Source organism: Mesoplodon bidens, assembly GCF_964165515.1.
Source record: "Mesoplodon bidens genome assembly, chromosome: 17".
Classification (NCBI taxonomy): domain Eukaryota; kingdom Metazoa; phylum Chordata; class Mammalia; order Artiodactyla; family Ziphiidae; genus Mesoplodon; species Mesoplodon bidens.
The window spans coordinates 65,747,094-65,761,715 of NC_138174.1; the positions used below are offsets into that span (position 1 = coordinate 65,747,094).

The 14,622-nt window shown below is 45.2% G+C and overlaps 1 protein-coding gene across 1 annotated transcript in view; it reads left to right on the forward strand.

Moving 5' to 3' along the window:
• Positions 1 to 14,622, forward strand: part of FARP1 (FERM, ARH/RhoGEF and pleckstrin domain protein 1) — a 295,459-nt gene that overhangs the window by 51,241 nt on the left and 229,596 nt on the right. The window contains exon 2 of the mRNA XM_081214634.1: positions 7,760 to 7,953. Coding sequence (XP_081070760.1) covers positions 7,783 to 7,953 — 171 coding nt within the window. The 5' untranslated portion in view covers positions 7,760 to 7,782. The remainder of the gene's footprint in view (positions 1 to 7,759; positions 7,954 to 14,622) is intronic.

The window sequence follows — 14,622 nt, forward strand, 5'->3', positions numbered from 1 at the left end:
GATCACATGCCATGGAGTCCTTTGCATCTGGCTTCTTTCACTTAGCAAAATGTTTTGGGGGCTCATCCACGTTGTACCGTGTATCTGCATTTCATTTCCTTTTAATGATGAATAATAATAGTCCCTTGTATGGATATACCACATTTTGTTTATCCATTCACTGGGTGATGAACATTCGGATTATTTCCACTTGTTGACTATTTTTAGCTCTAAACATCTCCATACACACAGTCTTTGTGAGGACATACATTCTCCTCTGTCTTGGGGAGATGCCTAGGAGTGTAATAGCTCAGTCACCAGGGGAACCCAGTTGCTGGGTTGTATGCTAAGCTTATGATTAAATTTTAAGAAACTTCCCCAATATTATCCAAAATCTGCACCTTTTTGTATTCCCACCAGCCATCAGCAGTGTATGAGAAATTCCATTTTTTCCCCATTCTCGATGACACTTGTTACTGTCCATTATAGTGGGTGTGGAATATTATCTCATTATGGATGTAATTTGCATTTCCTAGTGAGGGACAGTGGTGAACATATTTTCATGTGCTTATTAACCACTTGTATATCTCTGGAGATTTAAATTCTCTTTTTATTATCAGTTTTAAAACATGGTAACAGTTAACTTAAGGCCTCTCACCATCTCAACTCCTTCCCCTGCCAATTTTTTAATTATTTCTACATTGTCAGGAATTATAACATTCTGCAGCTATTACAGTGATTTTAGCCTTCCTCTTACAGTATAAATGGATTTAAAGTTTACCAGTAATTGTTTTTCCTTGTTTCACCACTTAGCCTCTTGTTTTGCTGTTTATCCTGTAGTAGCTTCTCCCAGAAGGGCTTGAGTTCCTGACTATTTTAAATGTTCCAATGAAAATTCAGCTAGATTCCATGTTCTGATTCATCTTTTATTTCTTGGAGGATAGTTTGGTCAGTTAAACATTGAATGTGTGTTATCGAATGCAAGTTTGTGTGCCCAACACACAGTAAGGCCAAATAAACTGAAGTGTCAGAGTTTGTAGCAGAGAAAGGTTTATTGCAGGGCCGAGCAAGGAGAATGGGTGGCTCATGCCCCCAATCCCCCAAACTTCCTGAAGGGTTTCAGCGAAGCATTTTTAAAGGCCAGATGAGGGAGGGCGGTAGCAAGGTATGTGATCATCTTGTGCACAATTCTCTGATTGGTTAATGGTGAGGTAACAGGGTGGTTAACTTTATCAATCCTTAGGCACCACTAGGCCTGGGGGCCACTCACCGAGTAGTTAATTCCTTCCATTTGTTGGTGGTTTTTAGCAACTGAAAACCTCAGCAAAGATGCCTGAGATACTGTTATCTGGGTACTTCAGAGAGAAGCTACAGCAGAGGCTACGGGGCAGTAGTCTGTCCCAGGCAGGCCCCATATCGGTTACACATGTTGCTGTGGAGTCTGAACTTTTGTCCCCTCATTTGTTTTTTTTTTGAACTATTTGCCTAGATGCCCAAATAACTCCTTCTTGATTTTTGAAGATGAGTGGTGACACAGGAAACTTCCAGGTGTTCATCGTTTTACTTATTTCTGGGATATGCTATGTTCATGTATTATGGAGAATCTTTTATTTCTGAAATGTCTTCCTGAATTATACCTTAACATTTTTTTCTTGTTCCATTGAGGGTTTTTTTGTTGTTGTGTAGGGACACCTATTATGGGTGTGTTGGATTTCTTTGTTTTCCATATGTATCATTTTTCTGTTCTAAATCTTTTGCTTGCTTTTCTCCATCTTTCCCCTCCAGCCTCTCATGTTTTCACCAGTGTGTATTTCCTTTTAGCTACTTCCATTTGGTGATTGTTAAAGCGGCCCAGACGGACTAAGACAAAGTACCATAAACAGGAAGACAACAAATTTATTTCTCACAGTTCTGGAGGCTGGAGAATCCAAGATCAAGGGCCAGTGGATTTGGTGTCTAGACCCACTTCCTGGTTCATAGATGGCAGTCATGTGTGTTACTTTTCCTCACATGGTGGAAGGGACAAGAGAGTTATCTGGATGCTTTTCATAAGGACACTAATCCCACTCAGGAGGGCTCCACCCTCACCACGCAATCACCTCCTGAAGGCCCTGCTTCCAAATACCATCACATTGGGGACTAAGTTTCAGTGTATGAATCTGGGGGTGACACAAACATTCATTCTATAGTAGTGACTTTATTTTTGGCTGTGCCACATGGCATGTGGGATCTTAGTTCCCCAACCAGAGATTGAACCCATGCCCCCTGCAGTGGAAGTGTGGAGTCTTAACCACTGGACCTCCAGGGAAGTCCCAGTAGTGATGTTTTTATTCATTCTTTTTTTTCACCCTGAGGTCTGCCCTCATGCTTTATTTCCTTCTCATGCTTCCCTGAATTCTTGTAAATCCTCTTCTGTTTTTGTAGATAGAATCAGTTATTTCTTTGTTTTGTTAATTTATGACAGTGTGTTTGGGCAAAATTTTCGTCTGTTGCATATAACATTGCTTTGGTGGGTGTTTTTCATCTGTCATTCATTTTCATTTTCCTCTTTTTGCAGCATCTTTGTAAAGGTCCTTTTTTGTTATCAGATGAATTCTTTATGAACTAGCTATTTACAGGAGCTTCACGTGAGCAGGAGACAGGGCCATGTCCCATGCCAGTGGGGATTCTTGTGACCTGAGGTTGGGTGTGTGTGTGTGTGTGTGTGAAATCCTTTCAACCCTTATTTTTCTCTAGCTTGCTGAGACTGGTTATGTTCCTAGTGGGGTCTCTTTTTTTCACTTTGCCTGGGCAACAGACTGCTTCCTGCTAATATGTCTTACCTGTGTGATTTCTTATTCAGTTGGACCTTTCCTGCTTCCTGATTTCTCCCACCACACTTTGTCCAGGGAAGCTCTTAGTGCTACCTGCGTGTCTGTTGCACTTCTTTTCTGAAAGTTATTGCTGGATATCCTACTTATTTGGGGAGCATGGCTCTGGCAGGCATGGGCTCTCCAAGAATTTTCGTTCTCTGTCTGACCTTCACTGCAGTTTGGCAACTCTTTCTCATGTTTCGTGGTTCAAAGCTACAGATGTCTTCCAGGTTCCTCTGGGATGGAGTTTGCATTTTTGTGTGTGTTTTCCTTATTGCTTTTGGGTGAATTCCAAGAGGAAGTCTTTAAGCCAAGAGACTATAACAAGACAATTCTAGTTTTTTATCTTTTCTTTGCCAGTTAAATTTTTTACTGCTTTTTTGTTGTAGTCATTATTTCCTTTTTAACTAACTTTTCAAATAGATCTAAAGAAGAAAGTAGTTTCACGAACAGCTCTTTACTTTTAGGTCTGGAATGATCATGTTAGTAATAACGTGCTACAAGGAAAGAAATATTAATCTTTTTTACCTTGACTCTTTCTTAAGGAATTCAGAAAGTTGGAGGAAGTAATGGAGGTGAAGTTGGAATAGAGCATGGATTGCTATTTATAAACAGGAGGCTTTTAGGTTTGTTAGATATGTGATGGAGAAGGCGGTGTTTTATCACTGGATTCACCAATTTTGCTATCCAGCATCGGTTATGGTTACCCATTCATGACTTGACAACGTTCCCCAGATACTCCCTTGACATTCTTAGGCTGCTCCACTCAAAACTCTTGGCTGGATTTATGTTTGAGTTAAACAGCACTTTCCATGAACAGTAACAATCTGCCTGCAAGTATAAAAACAAAAAGTGTGACATGCTTTGTTGAAATGTTAATATCCAGAAGTAGAAAAAAATATAGGCATGAGATCATTTGAAGACTAAAAAGAGATAAAGGAAGTTAAGGTACCAAATGTCTATTAATCACTAGCTCAATTTAATTTTTAAATGCCAAGCTGTTAAAAATCACAGTATTCTTCTGGGGATCTTGGGCCAGAGTGGAGAGAAAGGGTTCCATTTAGAGGATGAGAGCCTTGCTCTTTGCTTAGGTAGGACAAAGAGAAAATGTGTTCAGAGCACCTTTAAGGTGGGGTGACATGAGAGAATAAACCCTGTCCTCCCTGCTCTTGGCTCCCTGGATGGGCATCAGAGCCACAGCCCGGACCTACCCCTCGCAACTCAGAGCAAGAAGAGGCCAAGTGGTCAGGCCCAGCATCTGTGATTGAGGACAGGGCCTGTCCGTTCTGATGGAGTGCAGGGAACAGAAGGTGGGGTTGGAGGTGAGCAGTGGAGGATGTTTCCAGAAGCAGGGAGGGATCAACACCAAAGTAGGAATGAGTGCAAAGAGGAGGCTGGCAATGGGGAAGGCAAACTGGACTGATGTCAAAGCTTTCTTTGGCACTTGTGTTTATTTTTAACCATGAGACTATGAATAGAAAACATATAGGGGAATAATTCCGCCTGGTTTGTGAAGATTATTTTAAACACAATGATGCCATAGTTAATTAGATCTATACCAGCCACATTTGATTCATTGAACAAATGTAGGTGATCTCTTTTTCACTTTGGTGTAAAGCATTGTAGATGAGCAAAGTCTAGTTGTGTCTTAAGACCAAGAGATGATTAAGCAAAAGATAATCACATAAACAGATTGGAATTAGGTTCTTAAAAAAAAAAGCTTATTTGGGGGAGAAATCAGAAAGGTACTTACTTGTATAGCAGACCTGTGAAATCATACATGGACATTCAAGAAAGAAGGAATAGTTCTCGAAAGGCTGGTCCTTAACTAGCATGGTGACACAGAAGTCCAGCCTCAAAGGATTGCATAGGAACGAATAATAATCTCTTACAGGCTTTGGTGGAAAGTTGGTGGGGAAAGTGGGTGTGGGAGAAATAAGTAGTAAATGGTGTTTCCTGGGCGGTGGTCAGGCCCTCTCCCTTTTCAGTCAAAGGGTGTGTTTTTCTAGGCCAGGGTGGTTTGATCCAATGACCCATCTTATTGAGGTGACTCCATAGTTTCTGCTCTACTGACCTCAGGGCCAGCCCTCTGTGTCACAGGGAGAACGTTCGAGGTTTCACTGAGAGGAAGGGGAGGTTCCCATATGGAGTTTGGTGGGAAACTTCTGGGAAGGAACCTGACTGACCCTTCAGGAGAAGGAAGAGCCTTGGTCAAGAAGAACCTACAAAATGAGGCTCACAAACTGCATGTTTTTTCCTGAAGGAGACAGCTGAAGGGTGACTTGTAAGATGCAGCCCCGAGGTCTCTACCTCACACCACAGGTGACCCTTGAGTGCCCCTTCTGTGGCTTTCTTTGTCACTGAGACAAAGGGTCATTCTTTCTCTGCCTCTTCTCCATCAGCCCTTGTGTGAATTTACTGCCATAACAGAGTCCCACAGGTTGCGTGTCTTTTTTTTTTTTTTAACATCTTTATTGGAGTATAATTGCTTTACAATGGTAGGTTAGTTTCCGCTTTATAACAAAGTGAATCAGTTATACATATACATATGTTCCCATATCTCTTCCCTCTTGCATCTCCCTCCCTCCCACCCTCCCTATCCCACCCCTCTAGGTGGTCACAAAGCACCGAGCTGATCTCCCTGTGCTATGTGGCTGCTTCCCACTAGCTATCTTTTATGTTTGGTAATGTATATATGTCCATGCCACTCTCTCACTTTGTCCCAGCTTACCCTTCCCCCTCCCCATATCCTCAAGTCCATTCTCTAGTAGGTCTGTGTCTTTATTCCTGTAAGTCAGAAAGAGAAAGACAAATACCGTATGCTAACACATATATATGGAATTTAAGAAAAAAAAATGTCATGAAGAACCTAGGGGCTGGCTGTCTTAACAGAGATTTATTTTCTCACAGTTCTGGAGGCTGGAAGTTTAGATCAAGGTGTTGGCAGGGTTGGTTTCTCCTGAGGCCTCTCTCCTCGGCTTGCAGACAGCCACCTTCTCCTTGTGTCCTCACATGGCTTTTCCTCTGTGCACCCCTGGTGTCTCTGTGTGTGTGCAAATTTCCTCCTCTTATAAGGACACCAGTCAGATTGGATTAGGGCCCATCTTAATCACTGTTTTGAATTGGTCACCTCTTTTAAGACCCTGTCTCCAAATGCCATCACATTCTGAGTTACATGGGGTTAGTGCTCCAAGGTAAGAATTTGGGGGACACGGTTCAGTCCATAACAACCCCCATGGCTGGGCATGTTTGTTCTTTTTGCTTTTTCATTGCCATGTTCTCCCCCCCACCCCTTTCACATTCACTCTCACCCTGGCTTTCACTTCTACAGCGAGATGGACTCTGAACCCAAAGCCCCAATCCAGCTCCACCTCCACCACCGCCTGCTGGATATCCTTTTGTAACCTTCCATGTGTCCCCAGTCACACACACACACCTTCCCCTCCCACTTCTTCCCTTCTGCCCTGATTTAAAACTTTCTGGTCACTGTTATCCTTTAATCTCCTTCTTCTCAGTAGCTAACCATTTACAACACCGGGTTAATTTTTCCATAAAAGTGGGTTTTATAGCATCATCTTTTTATTTCCATCGCCACTGTTCAAGCTATCCCCTCGAGCTTAAATTGTTGCCTTAGCTTTGTAACTGGACTCCCCCAGCCCCTGCCAGCCCGTCTCTTTTTCCAGCGCATTAGTATAGATCATCTTCACATGCATTTTTCTCAAGTTCTACTTTTGTTGGGTCATTATTCTTATTCAGTGACTCCCTACAGGGTGAAGACCATAGCTCTTAGCTAGGCATTTGATGTTCTTTGTGGTCTGATTCCAACCTAGTTTCCAAATGCATCTTTAACTCTGCAGCATTGATTCTCACTCGTCTCCCTAAATGCCACCTGATTTCTGTCCCACAGCTTTCCTTATGCTGTTCTGCTTCCCTGGAATTCCTTCTCCTTGTGTGTTCCTGTCTCCTTCCAAGCATTATCCAACATTTGAGACTCAGTTGAGTTCAGTTCCTACCTTCTGCATGATGGAGAAGATAACTGTCAATACTGTAATATGTAGAATGGTTTCCTGGGAGAGGGGGAACAACTGGGGGAGGGTGGCAGGAAAGAAGTTAATTAGGAGGAAAAGAAGAAATTGAGAAAAAAGACCCTACCTAACATCACCTGGGTTTGTGTGAGTGTGTGTTTCGTTTCCTCAACCAGATTATAAACTTGGGAGCCACAAGATACGTTTTATGTATTTATCTTGATAACGCCCACATCACTTGGTATGTTCCATGATCCATAAAAGGTAACTAATGGATGCTGATGATGTGGATTAGGCACTGCTCATTATCTCCCCAGCAGACGGCAAGTGTGTGGAAAGTGGCGCCTAGCTCTTGGTAGACTGTGACTAACAATACGTAGAACACAACTGAATCTATCGTATTAAGAGCTGACCGTAAAACTAGAAAAGGATAAACTATGTAAAAGTATGCAGAAGGGGGCTTCCCTGGTGGTGCCGTGGTTGAGGGTCCGCCTGTCGATGCAGGGGACACGGGTTCGTGCCCCGGTCCGGGAAGATCCCACATACCGCAGAGCGGCTGGGCCCGCGAGCCATGGCTGCTGAGCCTGCGTGTCCAGAGCCTGTGCTCCGCAACGGGAGAGGCCACAACAGTGAGAGGCCCGCGTACCGCAAAAAAAAAAAAAAAAAAGTATGCAGAAGGATAAAATATGCCCAAATATTTGCATACCTTGAGTGGCTAAAGGGGACGCCGTGTGTGAACGAGCTGAACGCTCGTCAGCTCGTGTGATTCCTGCACGGGGGGTGGGAGCTGGCCGTCTTGTGCTTCAGGGACGTGGCCACAGTGACCGGCAGAAGGCGACCAGTGTTACTAAGGTGGTCTCAGTGAGTCTCCTGACGTATGTTTCTTCTCTCTGCTTCCTGCAGGCATCATATAATCTGCTCTCATCATGGGAGAAATAGAGCAGGGGCCAACTCCAGGATCGAGACTGGGGGCCCCGGAGAATTCGGGGATCAGTACCTTGGAACATGGACAGAAGCCTCCCCCCACGCCTTCCGGAAAACTCATGTCCGTCAGAATCCAGATGCTGGATGACACCCAGGAGGCCTTTGAAGTTCCGGTAAGTTGGGGGCAGCCTTCGGCACGGGAAGGCTCGTGTCATTCCTGCGTTTCGATGACGCGAGGTGGAAGGTCTGTGTGTTCAGCAGCGCCATGCTCCTCTGGAGCGTTCTGGTTCCGAGCTGTCGGTTTTCGGATTTATGCGTGGACCGCACCCAGTGATAGAAGTGGGTGTGTCATTTGAATTTTGCTCTGATTTTCCATGTTCAAGTCGATATCTGTGTGTATATGCCTATGTATGTATTACTTATGTATTTGAATTGGAGGGGACTGTGGTCTGCGTCTCAGTTTAATTTGCTCATTACAAGCAGCTCCTCTCAACGTCGATGCACGTGTGTGAGCACCCCGTTTCCCTAGGTTACTGGCAAGAACGTTCCGAGAAAACCATCAAAGACCTGAATGGGTGTTCCGACATCCGAGAAGTTGCCGAGCATGTTTGTGGGTGGGGAGTCGGGGTACAGAAGAACCCTGGTCCCAGCCCCCAGTGGGGCAGCCCTGGAAGTGAAGAGGCCCCATCCCAGGGGCGGGCCAGAGCGGGGGTGGTCCAGGAGCCGGGCAGAGAAGAAGGAACGGCAGCCTTGGCCTTGTCCACCAGCTAGAGCTGCATGCCCCCGTGGTTCTGGTGGTGTCCTCAGAGCCCCTGCCTCGTGGCCCCTTGCCCTCCCTCATCCTTCTCCGCAGCCTCCTCCTGAAGTCCGACCACTGTGAGCGGTTCAGGAACCACCACCAGTTAGTTATGTGCAGATGCAGGATTGGTTCCCGTGGCAGGGAGAGTGCAGACGCGTGTGTCCACCTCGGTAGAACTCTGACTGCACTCTCCTCAAGAATTAATCGGCATCCAGAGAATTCACAGCACACTCTGGCTGTTTTCTGTGTTCTCCCTTGGGTACTACACCCACATCTCACGTGGCTTGTGTGTGTGTGGGGGAAGGAAGTAACTCTTGAATTGCAAACAGCCAAACTGTAAGCAAACTTTGGGAACATAACCTGTTTTTAAACTGGAGACGATCCATCTATTATTCCCGATGGCTAGAGCCACTAAAATTTAACAGTTGGCATTCGTGTCTGCAGCTCATCATTTAATGGTTTATGTAATATGATTCACTAAGTCATATTCATTTCAAAGACTGTTGTTCAGAGGGTGTGAATTACCATTAAGTGTCTCAGGGAAGATAAACCTCAGAAAAGCTATGTTTAAACCTGCCAATTTATTGCACATTGCAAACAACCTTTGTATCTTTCTAATTTACTTGTTGTGGAATTCCTGTCTCTTCAAGGACTTGAACTTCTTCTTCACATTCTGAGGCACAAAGCCGTTGCTAATCTGCTGAAATTGTAAAAATAGATTGAGGGGCACACCTGCCAGCCTGGTAGAGTCAGGCCTTCTGCAACATGTCCCAGCCTCCTCCTCCCCGCGCCGCACCCCACGCCTCCCTTCTTTTCATTGCCAGACTGGTTTGGTGAGGTATTTCATTTCAGTGTTTCCTCTTTGGTACTGCTAAGGACTTCTGAGCCCAAGTCTCTAGCAATGCATTCGTTTATGTTTTTTTTTTTAAACATCTTTATTGGAGTATAATTGCTTTACAATGGTGTGTTAGTTTCTGCTTTATAACAAAGTGAATCAGTTATACATATACATCTGTTCCCATATCCCCTCCTTCTTGCATCTCCCTCCCTATCCCACCCCTCTAGGTGGTCACAAAGCATGGAGCTGATCTCCCTGTGCTATGCGGCTGCTTCCACTAGCTATCTGTTTTACATTTGGTAGTGTATATATGTCCATGCCACTCTCTCACTTTGTCACAGCTTACCCTTCCCCCTCCCCATATTCTCAAGTCCATTCTCTATTGGGTCTGTGTCTTTATTCCCGTCTTGCCCCTAGGTTCTTCATGACCTTTTTTTCCCTTAGATTCCATATATATGTGTTAGCATACGGTATTTGTTTTTCTGACTTACTTCACTCTGTATGACAGACTCTAGGTCCATCCACCTCACTACAAATAACTCAATTTCATTTCTTTTTATGGCTGAGTAATACTCCATTGTATATATGTACCACATCTTCTTTATCCATTCATCTGTTGATGGACACTTAGGTTGCTTCCATGTCCTGGCTATTGTAAATAGAGCTACAATGAACATTTTGGTACATGACTCTTTTTGAATTATGGTTTTCTCAGGGTATATGCCCAGTAGTGGGATTGCTGGGTCATATGGTAGTTCTATTTGTAGTTTTTTAAGGAACCTCCATACTGTTCTCCATAGTGGCTCTATCAATCTACATTGGTGTTCCCGTATGTGGTTTGTACCGAGGGCCAGCAAATGCTGCTGTTGTGTGCACGAGCTACAAGAAGTACTGTACTGTATTCACTTGCAGTTCTTGTTTCCCTGAACCAAAGGATGTCAAAACTCCGGTCCTAGCTACTACTTAGCTAGGAACTATATAGGAACTCCCTGCCTAAGAAATAGGAACAGAAGTGTGTTTGCATCTTTTAAAAATGATTTTACTTGATAATTTCTGTTGTCTGTGCTTTGCATTTGTAACTCCTCTGCCTGGAAGGTTTCTCATACCACCCCCTTCCCACTATGCATCCTTAGAGGTCCTGTCTGTTTTACCCAGATGCCAACTTCTTGAGGCAGTGGCTGGGGGTGTTTTCTTCCCCCATTTCAGACCTCTTTGCTCATACATCTGTCAGGGTGGAGCTGGACCACTGAGATTCAAATCCCAGCTTCATCTACTGACACATTAATCACCTTGGGCAAGGTACTTAATCTCTCTGTATCTCAGTTTTCTCCTCTGTAAAATGAGGCTCATCATAAACCCTACCTCACTTTATGAGAATAAAAGAGTTGATACACATAAAGGAACAACTCTTGGCACATACTAAGAGCTTGGACCGTAATATGATTAGTGGTACCAGTGGGCATTTGCTGCTTCACCGCTGGCTTCTCGGGGCTGGGCCCTTACCTTACTGTCTCATCCCCAGCACCTCGCACAGTGCCTGGCATGTAGTAGGTGCTCATTAAGTGTTTGCTGACTGAGTATTAGGAGTAGACTGAATCTTACAAGTAGAATTAATGCTATTGTTAGTTTTTCACATGCCTCATCCATTCATGTTTAATTTTTATTTTTGGAGTTGAGTCAAAATGTTCCTTCTCAACCCATGGGCAACAGATGTTTTCCATAACTGCCTGTAGAAAGGCAGTAATCAGCATTTTTATTGACTAAGCTGATTCTAAATTGCTACCTTGTGGTCTTTAAGAACAGAATCAGCCAGGTCTCTGCACAGCTGGGAAGCATCAGGCTGGCTGTGGTGACTCAGCCGCTGTGCCTGGGATTGGAGCGGAGGGACGCAGGATCACAAGAGACCCAGCTCCCCGTAAGTGCTTTAAACCTTGCTCCAAAACCTTCTGCTGGGAATTCATCAAGGCCAAGCGTCTGAGCCTGGAAGTGTCCCCTTAGCCCAAACGTGCTCCCTCCTCAGATTGGGCACCCCACAAGGATGAATCCTCCTCGCTAATTCACATTCATCACACACATGAGCAGGCACTTGGCCAGAAGTCCTTACAGTTTCCCTTGGGGGACATTCTTCCATGAACCACAGCTTTCCTTGGGGGACTGAGTTTCCTGGGCCTTTCCTAAGACTTTTGTTTTAGAGGATGGATGAAGGCAAAGTCATCATTTAAAAATGCGTGTTCCCTAAACACTTCCTGGCACATATAACCACACCAGTCTTCATCATTTCTTATAGTCTTGCATGAAGTCTTATTCAAGAGTTTAATCCTTAGAAAAGCGTGAGCAGTGAGCATCAGACTTTTCTACGCCGAGGCTAGTTCTCCCGCCCCCTTTGCTCTTGAACTTGGACGGTCTTTTTATGTATTTCCTCTACAGAGTTGAACGTTCAAAAGTAATATTTATAGTAAATTCTTACGGGGTATTTTATCATCTTTATGTGGAAAAGGCTGTGCAGATAAGCCCCAGCCTGTGGTTTGTGATATATGCAGCTTTCCCCTCCAACCAGAGATTATAAATCGAGGTGACTTGTGTGGGTCTGAAAGGGTTAAATGACTCCCTCCACTCCCACCCCCGCCGGGACCATCCCCCTTGAAGGTTCCTGAGAAGGTTTGATGTGTCCTGTCCTCACGACCCGACTGGTAAACAAATGCTGTTCCTGCTGACGTTTGTAGGGTGAAGCAGATGGCGTCTTCCCCAAGTGTTTATTCAGTTTATGTGTTTTCATTAGCAAGGCCACTCTAGCAAGAGTGAAGAGCAGAGGAAATAAAACGGAGCCGTGGGGCTTTCCTGGTGGCGCAGTGGTTGAGAGTCCGCCTGCCGATGCAGGGGACACGGGTTCGTGCCCCGGTCTGGGAAGATCCCACATGCTGCGGAGCGGCTGGGCCCGTGAGCCATGGCTGCTGAGCCTGCGCGTCCGGAGCCTGTGCTCCGCAACGGGAGAGGCCACAACAGTGAGAGGCCCGCTTACCGCAAAAAAAAAAAAACCAAAAAACGGAGCCATGTTCTGCTGCTTTTGAGCAGCCCTGGTGAAAACGCTTGGGAGAGATGCTCACAGGTGATGGGAAGACGCCTGGCCTTTGTTGAGGAGTGAGCGGGCCTGGCCTGGTGCAGGTGCGGAGCGCTCCGTGTCAGCCACAGCCATCCCGGGGAGTAATCATCGCGCCTGTGTTTGTGTCTTGTTGCTTTACTCAGAAGCCTTTACAGCTCCCAGCTGCCTGAGGATAAAGTGTGGATTTCTTAGTCTGGGGAGGCTGGGAGAGAGCTCGGGCCTTCCTGGAGGGCCCGCTGCAGATGGCTGAGCTGCTCCAGCTACTTCGTTGTTATTCCCCACTGCTGTCCTGGGTTGGTTCATCCTGTGCGTCAGCATCTCAAGCCAGAAAATTCTCTTACCGGTTTACATGCTTAGTTTTGGCCTCCCACAGGTAGAATGGGACCTCTGTGGAGGCACGGCCTCTCTTGTTCTTGTTTATCATCAGATTCTACACCTCAGCAGTGCCTGGACCCAGCCAATGCCATAACCTGTGCCCGACTGCCCACACCTCTGTTCAGTCATTTGCCTCTCGCAGGTGACGAAAGGTGGCTGGCACTCTCATCTCTGTAAGATGAGGGAACCCTTGGGGGGTGCTTCGAGTCACTTCATCACATTTGCACAGTGTTGGGATAGGACTGGGATTAGAACCCGGCCCTCATGACCCCAACATTGTCCGCCTTCCTCGACCCCGAGCTGCCGCTTCTTATAAGATCCGTGGGCTTCCACTGTCTTGCCCTATTGGATCTTTTCAAACTTGCCTCCAAGGCTCCCAGACAGAAGGCACCACGGCCTCATCTTGGGGCTGCTCTGGTTCTTTTTCCATTTCTGAACACCGGCCAACATCCACTAACAAATTTGTCAAGATCATCTCAACTGTCCAAGCCTCCCCCCCCCCCCCCCCGTGGCTCTTGCTGGGGGCCATCTCTCTCTTCTTACAGTACTTGTTATGCGTACCTCTAATTAGACTTTGAGTCACAGGCTCTAATCTTGCTTCTCTCCCTAATTAGCTCCCTTATAACCCTGCTGTGACTTGGTTTCCTTATTTGCAAAGTGAGGTGTTTAGGCCAGATGATACTACAGGCTTTTTTTTTTCTCCCTTTCTTTTTTTTTTTTTTTTTTTTTTTTTTTTCTTTTTGCGGTATGTGGGCCTCTCACTGCTGTGGCCTCTCCCGTTGCGGAGCACAGGCTCCGGACGCGCAGGCCCAGCGGCCATGGCTCACGGGCCCAGCCGCTCCGCGGCATGTGGGATCCTCCCAGACCGGGGCACGAACCCGCGTCCCCTGCATCGGCAGGCGGACTCTCAACCACTGCGCCACCAGGGAGGCCCTCTCCCTTTCTTTTTTTGGAAGTCAGCACCTTGTGTTGACATCTTTGTTTGTGAATTACCTTTTCATGACTGTATTTGTTAATTCCCCAGGCAGATGGTAAACTCTTTCAGAAAAGGGGTTTTTAATCTTAAAAAACCCACAAAATTCTAAAAGCCTCCTCAGAAATAGTAGTTACTGTGTAACTGGTAAGTGCTCAAACCAATGTGTTCAGGGTGAATAAGCAGACGGTGTACAATATGTTGCTTATGGAGCACCAGGCAACCTTAGGATTTTGTGTGTGTGTGTGTGTGTGTGTGTGTTGGTGGGAGGTGGGGTAACTTACATATATCTCACTAAACTAAATTGGGCCAAACTTCAAGCCACTTAAAAATTGTAGGTAGAAGATGGAAAGAAATAAAATGTTTCCTAGACAACACATTATTAGCAGGAAGCAAACAAGTTTGTTGAAAACAAACATCTAAAATTTTTAAGAAAAATAATTAGGTTGCACGTCATCACAAAAGACTGCAAAGGTTTTCTTCTTTAGGGAGGGCAAAACTGCCTATGTTATCTCAGACCTAATTTGGAGTCTCACACGGTCAGCCCATAAATGATTAAACATTTATTTCATTTTCTGACATTTTGAAATGAAGCAGTCATTTAATTTCTTTAATTTTCACTGAAGCCTGGGCTTGACGTCAGTCAAGGGCTTGTTCCTCCAAGTGCTTTGTGGTTCTGTAAAGGTCGTAAATGGTTAAAGAATTTGAAAACTCTCTTCATAGGCTTGCGCTCAGAAAAAAGGACGTAGCAGAAGTT